The sequence below is a fragment of the Cebus imitator genome, unplaced genomic scaffold, assembly GCF_001604975.1.
Source record: "Cebus imitator isolate Cc_AM_T3 unplaced genomic scaffold, Cebus_imitator-1.0 Scaffold281, whole genome shotgun sequence".
NCBI lineage: Eukaryota > Metazoa > Chordata > Mammalia > Primates > Cebidae > Cebus > Cebus imitator.
Window position 1 is genome coordinate 581,966 of NW_016107596.1, and position 13,360 is coordinate 595,325.

The 13,360-nt window shown below is 36.8% G+C and overlaps 1 protein-coding gene across 5 annotated transcripts in view; it reads right to left on the reverse strand.

The window, feature by feature from the left end:
• Positions 1-13,360, reverse strand: part of PPARG (peroxisome proliferator activated receptor gamma) — a 143,594-nt gene that overhangs the window by 46,529 nt on the left and 83,705 nt on the right. For all 5 annotated transcript variants that reach the window (XM_017501448.2, XM_017501447.2, XM_017501446.2 and 2 more), the window contains 2 exons: positions 7,363-7,590; positions 5,819-5,988 (listed from right to left, as the gene is read on the reverse strand). In XM_017501448.2, the coding sequence (XP_017356937.1) occupies positions 5,819-5,988; positions 7,363-7,582 (390 nt within the window). In that variant the 5' untranslated portion in view covers positions 7,583-7,590. The remainder of the gene's footprint in view (positions 1-5,818; positions 5,989-7,362; positions 7,591-13,360) is intronic.

Here is a 13,360-nt window from a genome sequence, read left to right on the forward strand (position 1 = left end):
TGCTCTTGTTACCCAGGCTGGAGTGCAATGGCACGATCTTGGTTTACCACAGCCTCCGTCTCCTGGGTTCAAGCAATTCTCCTGCCTCAGCCTCCCAAGTAGCTGGGACTACAGGCGTGCGCCACCATGCCCGGCTAATTTTTGTATTTTTAGTAGAGACGGAGTTTCACCATGTTGACCAGGATCGTCTCGATCTCTTGACCTCGTGATCCACCCATCTCGGCCTCCCAAAGTGCTGGGATTACAGGCGTGAGCCACCGCGCCCGGCCCTATTTCAGACACTCTTGAGAATCCTGGCTTAATTCAGAAGCCCTACACTTAGCTCCTTCTCACAGATTGCTCAGAAAACTGCTATAGGCATCTGCCTTTGGGGTAATGCTCACCCCTGTACCTCTCAGGGCATCTATCATGGGGAAAACCCTGACCTGCTAAGTGTGCCTGCAGCTCACAGCTCAGAACTGAGGGTTTGTTTCATTCTGTATCAGTGATGCTGTTTTGGAGAGTTTTCTCTATCTCTCGTGAGATCAGCAATGTCTTAAAGAATATGCCCAATGTAGAATCTGCTGGCAGTTGAAGCCTCTTTAATTCTCAAAGGGTTCTGAGGACCTACAGATATGAAAAAGGTTTTTTTCTTTTTTCACAGATGAATAGAATGCTAATGTATAATGTATAAAACGTTCTCACTGATAAATGTTGGTGGAAATTTTGATGTTTGCCATTGTGATCATAGCTATTTTATGATATTCCTTGACTTCTCTTTTGATTCTCACTTTTTTTGGACTAATATTTGTGGGTGAAAATGCTACTTGGCTAACTGACCGCTGGATGGCTCAGAGAGTACTCAGTTATTTGGCATGGATAGGAGACGAAGGCTTTTTGATAAGAGAATTGTTCAGTTTAATCCTTACAATGGAAATTTCTGACTTGATTCCTCAGCTGATGCCTTTGAAAAGTGTATTACATTTTTTGTGATGATCTAAGGTCCTCCAATGAATAACCACTCTGAACATTATGCACTGTATATGTTAATAAATTCCTGAACTGAACACACAGATCTTAGCATGTAGTTTGGAACTTGCTTTTACTTTTTTTTTTTTTTTTCCACAATGAGTTAATGATATCTAAGTGTTTTCTTGTCATTTGACTCAAGGAATCTAGAGAGGAAGATGTAAAGATATTACCAAGTGCTTTTCTGTAGAATTATTTATTGATTTATAGAACAAGGCTGGCTTCTCCAAATTTTCTTCATATTACTGATGAAGAAACACTCTAACAACACTGTTCTTTATTATATCAGAGTCCACAGAACAATGCATTTTCAATTTACTCTTCTGATGATCATGAAGTCTGTGACATAGTATGTTGGAAATGCATCAGTCACCATTTCAGAAAATTGTTTTGTGTATATATTATTTATTCTAATGTCTGCACACTTGTCTGTTAGAAGGTGATATGTATTTTTCAATCATTTGAAAACTTTTCTCTGGCCTCTCCTTAATTGCTTTAGTTTTAACAAAACATCAGGGACAATGAGACCTCAGAATGGTGTTGATTTTTACAATGAGATTAACAGCCCTGTGTGGGGCTTGCACTAGGCTTTCCCAAAAAGTGGTCTGAATTAAAACTCTTTCTGAAGTAGGGATGAATAGACATACAAGTGGCTAACAAGCAGACGACATTCTTTTGTATACAGAAATACAAACGTAGATTACATCGTATTATGTGGTAGATTGTATTTACTTGTATCTTTAGGTATGCCTATGGTTCTAAAATGATCTTTCACAAAAGATAAAAAATAGGATGGAACTTACTAAAGAAAAAAAATGTGTCCAACATGTAAACAACAAATAAATGATAGCTTTCCAAGCTCTAAAGTATACATATCTTTCAGTTGCTAAAGGTTTTATTTTATATAAGTTTGCAATATTAACACACCCAAGAATCTGTCACTATTTCATCTTAATTCAAGTCCAATCTATTCATTCCCATATGTCTGACCAAATTTTAGCAAGAATCACTAATATAAACCTGTTCCATTTACTTTGTAAAACTGTTTAAGAAGACCTACCAACAGTTGTTTTATGCTGTGTTTCACTATTCTTTTCTGTCCATAAATTAGCTTGCAGCTTTGTGGTCAACTATATTTTAATTATTAATATAACCCACATTCTACTGCAACAGCAAATCTGAAGCTGCCAAAAAACCTCTCAGAAAATACATGCAGATGAGTTAAACACATTTGCTAATTCCATTTTCCTGGCTTTTGGTTGCGTATTGCTGATAAGCTAAGGGGATGTTTTTGATTACTGACAGCCACTGGTCTAATGCAGCAGTATTCAGAATGTGGCAGCAATTTTGTTTAGTTCCTAAGCAGCAACTAATAAGTAACTGCATTTCTTCAGAATGAGGCTGAAGGCTTTATGGCTGCAAGACCCCTTTACTCTTTTTAAAATTATAGAAGACCCCAAAGAGCTTTTGTTTATTTGGGCCATCATTATTGACATTTATCAAACTAAAAAGTACAACTGAGAAATTATTATATACAAGAACATACAAGCAAACATTCCATTAGCCACCAGAGTTATATCATCATCCTACATCACGTAGCTTCCAGAACACTCCACATACACAGAATGAGAGTGAAAAAGGTAATAAAAATCATTATTATGAATATAGTTTCAACTTCATGGATGCCTTGAAAGGGCCCAAGCCCCAGACCACACTTTGGGAACTGCTAATGTATACTAGAAGAAGCCAAATGATATTGTTTCATTATGTAACCACATACTACCAATATCATCTGAATCATTTTATAGATGAGAAAACTTGAATAGGATGTGGTTAAATAATGATGTATGTAAATGTACCTCATACAATATCTGGTACATAGTAAGAATTCAATAAAAATCAGAATAAGAATTCAAGAAAAAGTTTCCTTTTTCAACCCATCATCTATTTAGGAACCAAGATGTTCTAATTCTTTCCTAACTGCTGTTCTTAATCTTTACACCAAATAAAAACCCCAACCGAGGCAGGGTTTATTTTATAATGTAAATATTTATGAACAATTTATTCTGTGCAATGAGTATATAATAAACACTATTTTATTCATTGAACATATTAAATAATTTTAAAAGACTGTACATGAAAAGGTAAGTGGATTCACATTTTTTAAATATTAAGTAGTATATTACTAAATGTTTACATTTTCCAAGAATAATGTTTTCCTTATTCTTAACTTTAAAATGTGTAGATGTCTATTTTCCCTTCCCAAGTGAGTAAAACTTTCTTTACATTTTAGTCTAGGAATTCTGGAATCCACAGTTTGGATGGTTTGCGAATTACTGCAGGTTAGTACACAATACTCTTAGTTTTCTTCATTTGTTTTTTAATCTATGTTAGGTTAAGGACTCCCCTAGAGTCTTCAGGTTTCATTAAGTGTTTTTCCTTCCTCTCTGCCTTCTACCCTTTCTCATCCTAACTTGAAGGCACTTGGATTTCCTCTTCTCATTTCTCTTTTTGCTACTCTTCTTCCCTGCTTGCTTCTAAGTTTTAGTGCCCTCAGAACTTAGATTTATTCCTATAACCAACTACTGACAATGTTCCTGTATTTCCATTTTCAGCTGTTCTCAATAATGTTAGCTTTCCACAAATTTGTGACTAATAGGATTATGGTGGAACTATTTGCTTAAAGGTTTTAGTTTTCTAAGTGCTTTGCTAGCCCATAAAAAACAATAACTTATTGTGGAAACCTAAACCAATCACGCTGTTTTTATTTGTTTGCAGTTGTAAATTATCAACATGACCTAAACAGAATGGTTTCTTCACATAAATGTGGCTCAGAATTTAGCAACAATTTACTCACTCAAAAATGGTACCTAACTCAGTAAAAATAAACTCTAACTCATTAAATCTAACAATAAAACTCAATAAAACTACAAAAACACTCAATAAAAAATCTAACTCAATAAAATGACATGTTCTTATCAAGATCTTAGAAAACTGACTTAATACAATGATTTCATATAAGGTCATAAATATTTTAATTTGGTTTAAATTACAGAATGAATGGGTTTTAGTGTTTTCAATGAAAGTATCTCTTGCCAGGAGTATTTCAAAGTGTCATTTTGAAATTACAGATCTTAGAGATGAATAAGACCTTGCATAGTCAATCTAACCAAGTCGTTTTACACATGGTGGGCCTGAGGGATACAGTGTATATGTGACTGGCTAGTGACTTTGGAAAGCTGACCTCTGATTTGTCCCTTTTCATTATATTAGGTTACCTTTAGAGTAAAAACTGTTTGAATTGAAGGAACTTTAAGATCATCTAATTCAGTGTGATCATTTTATTTTTATTTATTTTTTTGGAGTTAGGGTCTTGCTTTTGTGACCCAGGCTGGAGTGCAGTGGTGCAATCATAGCTCACTGCAGTCTTGGGGATCAAGTGATCCTCTTACTTAAGCCTCCAGAGAAGGTGGGACTACAGGTATATGCCAGCGTGTCTGGCTAATTTTTAAAAATTTTGTAGGGATGGTATCTTGCTATGCTGCCCAGATTGGTCTTGAACCCCTGGGCTCAAGAGATCCTCCTGTCTTGGCCTCCCAAAGTGTTGGGATTATAGGCGTGAGCCACCACACCCAGCCACAATCATTTTATAGATGAGAAACCTGGGTAGGATGTGGTAAAATACTGATGTATGAAAATGTTACCTCACACAGTATCTGGCATGTAGTAAGAATTCAATAAAAATCAGTTTTCTTTTTCAGCCCATCATCCATTAAGGAGCCAAGATGTCCTAACTCTTTCCTAACTGCTGTTCCGTATCTTTATGTTGAATAAAAAGCCTAAGCAGGTGCTTATTTTATAAGGTAAATATTTATGAACAGTTTATTATGTGCAATGAATATATAATTAGTACTATTTTTTCATTGCATATTCTAAAAATATCTTAAAAGACTGCATATCAAAATATATGTGGATTCACATATTTTCTTAATGATTAAGCAATATATTACTAAATGTCTGAATTTTTCAAAATACCCTTTTCGCAAAGGAAAGAGGTAAGGAGAAATAGTATCTCCTTTCCCACACTGTTATACCTCCTTGCCTGTCCATGTATGTGGCTCACACTGATGCTGGAATAAGGAAACATGAGACACTGCTTTGAGACCAAATATCACCTAAGGAGTCGGAGTCTAGACTGAGGGCTGCCATTTACTAAGGGATGACCTTGGCAAGCCTTACAAACTTCTAATTTCTACATCTGTAATGTGGCCATAAAGAAGCCCAACCTTAGAGGATTGCTCTAGGGATCCAAAGACATGTATATACAGACAATATGTAAAATCTTGTGTATATATATTACGTGGTACAGCAAAAAAATAAATAAATAAACAACTAGGGAATGCAGGAAATCTGCATCCTGATGCCAGATAATCACTGTCTTGCCACGACACCTTGGAGAAGTCACCTTTTTGTAAAAATCTGCAAGTTGCAAGGGTTAAATTAAATCAGTGTCTCAAAGAATCAATTTGGAGAAAGGAACATGGGGTAAAGCAGCCCTGCTTTTATCCACTTTCTTAGGCTCTCAAATATTACATCATCCTTTGAGGGGCTGAGGTGGGAGGATCACTCTAGCCCTGGAGCTCAATGCTGCAGTGTGCTCTGATTGTACCACTGTACTCCAGTCTGGGTGACACTCTTCTAAGAAGAAAAAAAACTCATATTTTTTACCACCTAAAGAAAGGGTTCTGCTCAAATGAAATAATAAGGTTTCAACAATTTCTTTGAAGAAAGATTTTTTTTTAAAAATTACCTTGCATCCTTCACAAGCATGAACTCCGTAGTGGAACCCAGAAGCTTTATCTCCACAGACACGACATTCGATTGCCATGAGGGAGTTGGAAGCCTCTTCATGAGGCTTACTGTAGAGCTGAGTCTTCTCAGAATAATAAGGTGGAGATGCAGGTTCCACTTTGATTGCACCTGTGTATGGAAACGTGAGAGGATAATTATCCCATGAAAACAGTCCTAAAAAGGCAAAAGGGCAAGCCACCATAGCATACCTTCATGCCGTATTTGTATTGTTTCAGTATAAAAGCACAATGGGACATGAAAAAAACACTAGAGTTAAGGCAAGAAAAAGAAGGCTGTGTAATCACAGGCAAGTTACAACATCTCTAAGCCTCACCTGTAAGTATAAAATGGGAATGGGAATTAAGTCTGTGGTTCTATGACCCCCAGTACCCTGCAATACTACAGCTCTAACAGACAACATAGAGGCTTTGAGACAAGGAAGCTTATTTTGCTAGCAAATGTTCTGTCTTTGGTATTCATCACAATATTAAATTATACATTTTATTTAAATATTAAATTTTAGAAGTACTTTAGAACAACGCTTGCAAAAGAACCACAAAAGGAACACTGCTGTGAATGCCTTGCTTCAAGGTGCATGAAAATTAAGAGCCCAGGTTACCATCAGTGTTCAGTCAAAAGATGTGGTTTGTGAAATAATCTTTGACAGAAGATGGGGGAACTTAATGGAAGTAAGGCCTACCTTTTACTAGTTAGGCCCATGGCTATTAAATTTCCATATTAGGCTCTAACTAAAAACCACACAGATAAATATAACCAAGCATATTATTTATCTTAAAAACCACCAGAAATACAGGAAGTTCTTACTTATTGTCAAGTAATGGTTGCCAGTTACATAGTGATGGCTTTGGAAAACCAGCATGTCAGCCCACACATGATAAAAATCAAGGAAACAGCATTACAGAAATACATTTTATCTCAAAAAGTGCAGTTCTTATTTTCCTTGCGTCTGATGTTTTGATGTTAATTTAGTTAATGGCATGAAAATTTATCAATAGACTACAATGTTAAGACAAATTTGTGCTCAAAAGTAGGTTTCAGTATAAAATTCTGAAAGGACAGATTAGAAAAAAATGTACTGTAGTAGCAGTAATTTAGTGAAGATAAGTTATATACTATAAGGTGACCTGGAACTGTTACTTATTAACTTACAAGGGCCCAAAGAATTCAAAGTGTGGATGATGGACTCTTAGCTAGAGATACAAATGGCAGTGTAATCAGGGTAGAAAATGTTCCTAAGAAGGAAGTAAGCAAGAAAGGAAAGAAGAGAGGAAGGATAGAGTGCGGGAAAGGCAAGATTGACCTGGGGCCAACTTCCTTTCTGGCATTTCATAGATACCTAATGTTTCATGGATAAATGGGTGAATAAATCAATGATGAATGCCTTCTCTATTAGAGTTCTAGTCTCTGGAGTATTACAGGGTTACTGAGAGATTAGTCCAATTCCAGTCTTAGGAGTCTGAAAAATGAAAATAAACATCATACTTTGGTACTCTTGAAGTTTCAGGTCATACTTATAATCTGCAACCATCGGATCTGCTCTTGTGAATGGAATGTCTTCATAGTGTGGAGTAGAAATGCTGGAGAAGTCAACAGTAGTGAAGGGCTTGATGTCAAAGGAGTGGGAGTGGTCGTCCATTACGGAGAGATCCACGGAGCTGATCCCAAAGTTGGTGGGCCAGAATGGCATCTCTGTGTCAACCATGGTAATTTCTGAAAGGAAAAATAGACCAGTCGTGAAGTTAAGTCCTGGAGAACAGAGCAATCTCACAGAGTTTCAGAAAGGGAAATGAAAGAGTCTTTGGCGAAGACTCTTTCTAGGCTCTTAAAACAAGAGAAAAGAACATAACCATCTTTGGCGAAATCTCTTCTAGGCTCTTAAAACAAGAGAAAAGAACATAACCATCTTCTCAGTGCTGTCCAAGCTGTTTTATGATAGGAAGGAAGTCATCCTTTACCCAGGTATCATAGTAGAGAATCCTGAAACAGTGCAGACACATATAGTATATCCATATAAATGTCTTGCTAACAGTTCTGCTCTCATTATCTTCTACAGAAGGTCATCAGTTGAATCTGTTAATTACTGCTGTTATTTATTTAAAAATTTTCCAGCTTTATTGAAGTATAATAGACACAAATTTTTAAACTTAAGGCACACAGGCCAGGCACTGTGGCCCACTTGTAATCCCAGCACTTTAGGAGGCCAAGGAAGGAGTATCACCTGAGGTCAGGAGTTTGAGACCAGCGAAACCTTGTCTTTACTAAAAATAGAAAAATTGGCTGGGTGTGGTGGCACGTGCCTATAATCTCAGCCACTTGGGAGGCTGAGGCAGGAGAATGGCTTGAACCCAGGAGGTGGAGGTTGCAGTGAGCCAAGATCACACCACTGCACTCCAGCCCAGGCAAGAGAGCAAGACTCCATCTCAAAAACAAAGCAAAATAAAACAAAACAAAACAACAAGGTATACAATGTAATGTTTTAATTTATGTATTTACTGTGAAACGATTACCATCATCAAGCTAATGAACATATTCATCATTTCACAGTTACCTTTTTAAGTATGAATATGTGTAGTGAGAGCACTTAAGATCTACTGTCTTGGCAAATTTAAAATATACCATACAGCATCACTAGCTATAGTCACCATGCTAAAGGTGACCTACACTTAGGTCTCCAGAACTCACCCTGCATAACTGAAACTCTGGCTGACATCTCCCCATGCAATCACTCTCAAGCCCCTGGCAACCACCATTTTACTCTCTGCTTTCATGAGTTTGACTTTTTTAGATTCCATGCCTAAGTGAGATCATGTGGTATTTGTCTTTCTGTGTCAAATACCACGCAGTTTACAGTTTACTTCTCTTAGCACAATGTCCTCTAGGTTCATCTCTGTTGTCACAAATGACAGGATTTCCTTCTTTTATTAAGATTGAATAATATTCTATTGTGTGTGTGTGTACATATGTATCTGTATGTGTATATATGTATATATACTATATATACACATATATATTCTGTGTTTTCAAAAATCCATTCACCATGACACTTAAGTTGATTTCACATCTTGGCTATTGAGAATAATGCTGCAGTAGACATGGGAGAGCAGATAGCTCTTCAACATACTGATTCCATTTCACTTGGATATATATCCAAAAGTGTAGGATTGCTGCATCATATGGTAGTTCTATTTTTAATTTTTTGAGGCAGTCCATTCTGTTTTCCATAATGACTCTATCAATTTACATTCCTACCAACAGTATACAAAGGCTCCCTCTTATTCACATCCTTGCCAACACTTCTTATCTTTTGTGTTTTTGATAACAGCCATTCTAACGGGTGTGAGATGATATCTCACTGTGGTTTTGATTTGCATTTCCCTGATCATTAGTGATGGTGGGTACCTTTTCATGTATCTGTTAGCCACTTGTATGCCTTCTTTCTAGAAATGGATATTCAGGTCCTTTATTATTTTTTAACTGGGTTATGTTTTCTTGCAATCAAGTTCATTGAGTTTCTTATATATTTAAGAATATTAACGCCATATCAGATGTATGATTTGCAAATATTTTCCCTATGCTGTAGGCTGTCTTTTTCACTTTGTTAATTATTTCCTTTGCTGTGAAGAAGTTTCTAGTTTGATGCAATCTGTTAATGATTGTTTTTAAAGTGTGCACAGGGGTCCAGCACAATTTTGCTCTCTTGAAAGTAGACGCCCAAAATAGTTTTCTCTTTAGGATGAAATTTTTGCTATTCTATTTGTATTTATAATGCCTTTGTGTAACAGAAAAGTTGGCAAGTTAAATTTAGGTAAATCAACTTCTTTTAATTCTTTAATTAAATCCTAAAATAATTTTATTCTTAAAGTAAAACAAAAATAAAATTTTAAAGGGAAAAATTACTCAATTATTACTTCTGTATTACAAAAAATTGCTCAAATAATTATCTTTTCTGTGGATGCGCCTTTTCTTAAAGAGGAGAAAGTTTGCCCCATATTGAAAATAGAAAGGTTAGAGAGATATGCAGAAACATTTGGTCATACCTGAGAGTAACAAAATCAGACTCTAGCCCAGCATTAATTTTAAACCACCCCTAAACAAAAACAAAACAAAACAGAGAAACAAGAAAACACGTAAAAGACAAAAGAAAAATACTTATATGGATTCTAAAGCCACAGAATAGTGAGTTTCATGAATCATCTGCCCAAGATCATGTATACCACATGCATTTTCTTCTAAAACATGATTTATTGTCACAGTAAGTGCAACAAAACTCTTTTGGTGCTAAGTACTTCATGTGAACTTGTGAGCCACTGAGTGAGTAGACTGGAAATCTTTCTGCAATAGGTACCTGGACTCTGTTTACCTGAAACCAGTTTGTTATTCAAAGTGGTGCCAAAAAAGCAGTCATAAATATTTTAAATGTTAACTCTGTGGTCAAAAACACCAGTGGAGAGCTGTATTAATTCAGGACTGATCACACTGGAGACAGAGATGAGCTGTTCAACAAAGAGGGCTCCTCAAATCACAGGGGTATCTTTCTTGTTTGCAATCATATCACCACTGGCTAACAAAGGACTTGACTCATAGTAGGTGCTCATTAAATATTTATTAAATACTAAATACATTGATGACTTAATGAGATGGCTGTGAAGTTTTAGCAGAAGGAGCAGGGAAGGTGGGAAGCAAACTGGTATTGATCAAGCACTTACCATATGCCTGGTACTGCCTACCTTTTCTTCTGCATAATCTGAAATATTATTCCCACTTCAAAGATAAGCAAGCTAGGACCAAAGAAGTAAAGTGACTTGCCCAAGGTTCTCTAGCTAGGAAGTAGGAAATTCAAACTCAAGACTGACCCTGAAACCCTCTTCTGTATATACAGAATTCTCTTGATTCTCTCACTGATGAAAAAGGCTTATGGAGGAGGGGCCACTCTCCTCTGTGTATCTGTGAATGGGCCTCTTGCTTTTCCTTTTTCTTTCCTTTTATTTATTTATCATTTTTTGGAGCTATTTTATTTTAATGCCCTCACTTTAATATCACTTGCTTTTTCTTAGCAAGCGGATTGCTAAGAAATTCACTCCAAAGCAAACTTTTATATGAGATTGAAGATATCAGCTGTGATCTTCACAAGATAAAATGCCTTGAAAATAAAACGAGAGTAGTTCTGTGAATGTGCGTCTGTGGTTTCAAGAGGCCTAATTAGGCACCGTATGGGTTCACGTGTCTACTTAAATAAGTATCCAAACAACCTTAAGTTATCTGTGTTTCAGTGTCAACACTGCACACCAAAAAGGGGAATGTGCACTGGTGATAGTTAAAGGTCATTCTAGGTCTCAATGACATCAAGAAAAAAGTCTGCTCCTAAAGACAGGGCACCCATCCAACTGTGTCTTCTGTTGCAAAATTCATCCAAATCTGTCTAACCCAGGTCATTCCATTTTCTTTGTCTATCTCATTGGTAGGCTTAATTTTCATTTCTGTATCTACTTTTCTTAGTATAACTTATTTTCATATTAAACTATATTTCCCTTGCCTACATTGTCAATATCCACAAAGGTGGGTTTATTACCTATTTCTCACTATGCTATTGCAAAGTTTTCTGCATACAGAATAAAGGCTGATGAAGTGAGTTAAAGATAGTGGATATGTTCTGTATAAATACTGGGAAATGAAAATAAGGATGCAAAAATATCTGGAGTGTGAGAGAAATTCGTTGCTCATGATTTTATTGGTTTAATTTTTCTTTGTTTCATTTTTAACATACAACTTCAATGACTTCCTATCAAACAAAGCCATGCTTCTTTCTTTCTTTTCTCTCCAGCACTCTCTCTCTCTTTTAAACAGCATCTCACTAAGTTGCCCAGGCTGGTCTCAAACTCCTGGGCTCAAGTGATCCTCCTGGCTCAGCCTCCCAAACTGCTGGGAATATAGGCGTGAGCCACTGTGCCCAGCCAAAGCCATGCTACTTAATACAAGAATCATATATCTAGGGGTTATGTATTATATTGTGGAAATTTGGGGGAACATTTTTAATGTCAAAATACCCATCTATGTGTTAAGTAATAGGATGAAAAGTTCATGTAATTTTTAAAGATATTACATGAAATTCCTAGAAAACTTTGTACTTGTAGTACATCTCATGGCTAAAAGGATGCTGTTTTTTGTTTTGTTTCTCACGGTAGCCTTTATTTTTGTTAGAGCAGTTTTAGGTTTACGTAAAAATTGAGCAGAAAGTACAGAACTCTCATAATGGTCCTTACCCAGCCTCTTGTCCCCTCTCTATAAAACATGGTTTTCCCCAATTACTAACACTTTGCACAGTGTAGTATACTTGCTACAACTCATGAACCAATACTGACATATTATTACTAACTAAAGTCCACAGTTTACATTAGGGTTCACTCTTTGTATTGTATAGTCCTATGGAATTTTTTGTTTGTTTGTTTGTTTTGGTGGAGTCTTGCTTTGTCACCCAGGCTGGAGTGCAGTGATACAATCTTGGCTCACTGCAACCTTGGCCTCCCAGGTTCACATGATTCTCCTGCCTCAGCCTCCTTAGTAGCTGGGATTACAGGCATGTGCCACCACACCCAACTAATTTTTGTATTTTTAGTAGAGAAGGGGTTTCACTATGTTGGCCAGGGTGGTCTCGAACTCCTGACCTCAAGCGATCCACCTGCCTTGGCCTCCCAAAGTACTAGCATTACAGGTGTGAGCCACCACACCTGGCCGAGTTCTATGGGTTTTGACAAAGGGATAATATCATGCATTCGTTAGCGCATCACATGGAATAGTTTTACTGCCCCAAACATCCTCCATACTTCACCCTTCCTCCGCCCAGGAATAGTATGTTTTTGCTGTCCTCTACTAGTAAGGGCATACTGGTGGAAAAGCAGGAGAAACACTGGGCTTTTAGCCTGGCATTCAAGGCCCTCCATGTCTCAGCCCTAACTTATTTTTTCAGCCTTATTTCCACTGCTTATCACAGATCTCGCTCCCATTCTTGGCATATCTGGTGGCTGGGCATATCATACTATCTGCCCAGGTTAAACATGCCCTGCCTCTTTTAGTCATGCAGGTTACCAAGGCTATTGTATCTTCTTCCTACCCCTTACCTCTTAATGCCACAAGCCTGCTTGTCTTTCAAAACCCAGTCCAAATGCTACTTTCTCCATGAAACCAACTATGAATCCTCCAACTTAAAAACACTCCATTCTCTGTGTTCCCACAGCACTTTGTACCTCCTCCTTCAACTTGGATATAATTATCTGGATAAATATCTCATCATTAGATTTCCAGTCTGGAGCATCTTATTATTCTATTTTCCCATGTGCATATTCTATGCACAGTTGTTTTTTATCAAATTCTTGCCAACTGATGATCATATTTTATACAGAAGAGTAAATTTGCACATTGCTACTAAAGATGGAAAAACAATGATACTTTCTCAACAGTTTAGTTTTGCTAATATTTAAGTTCC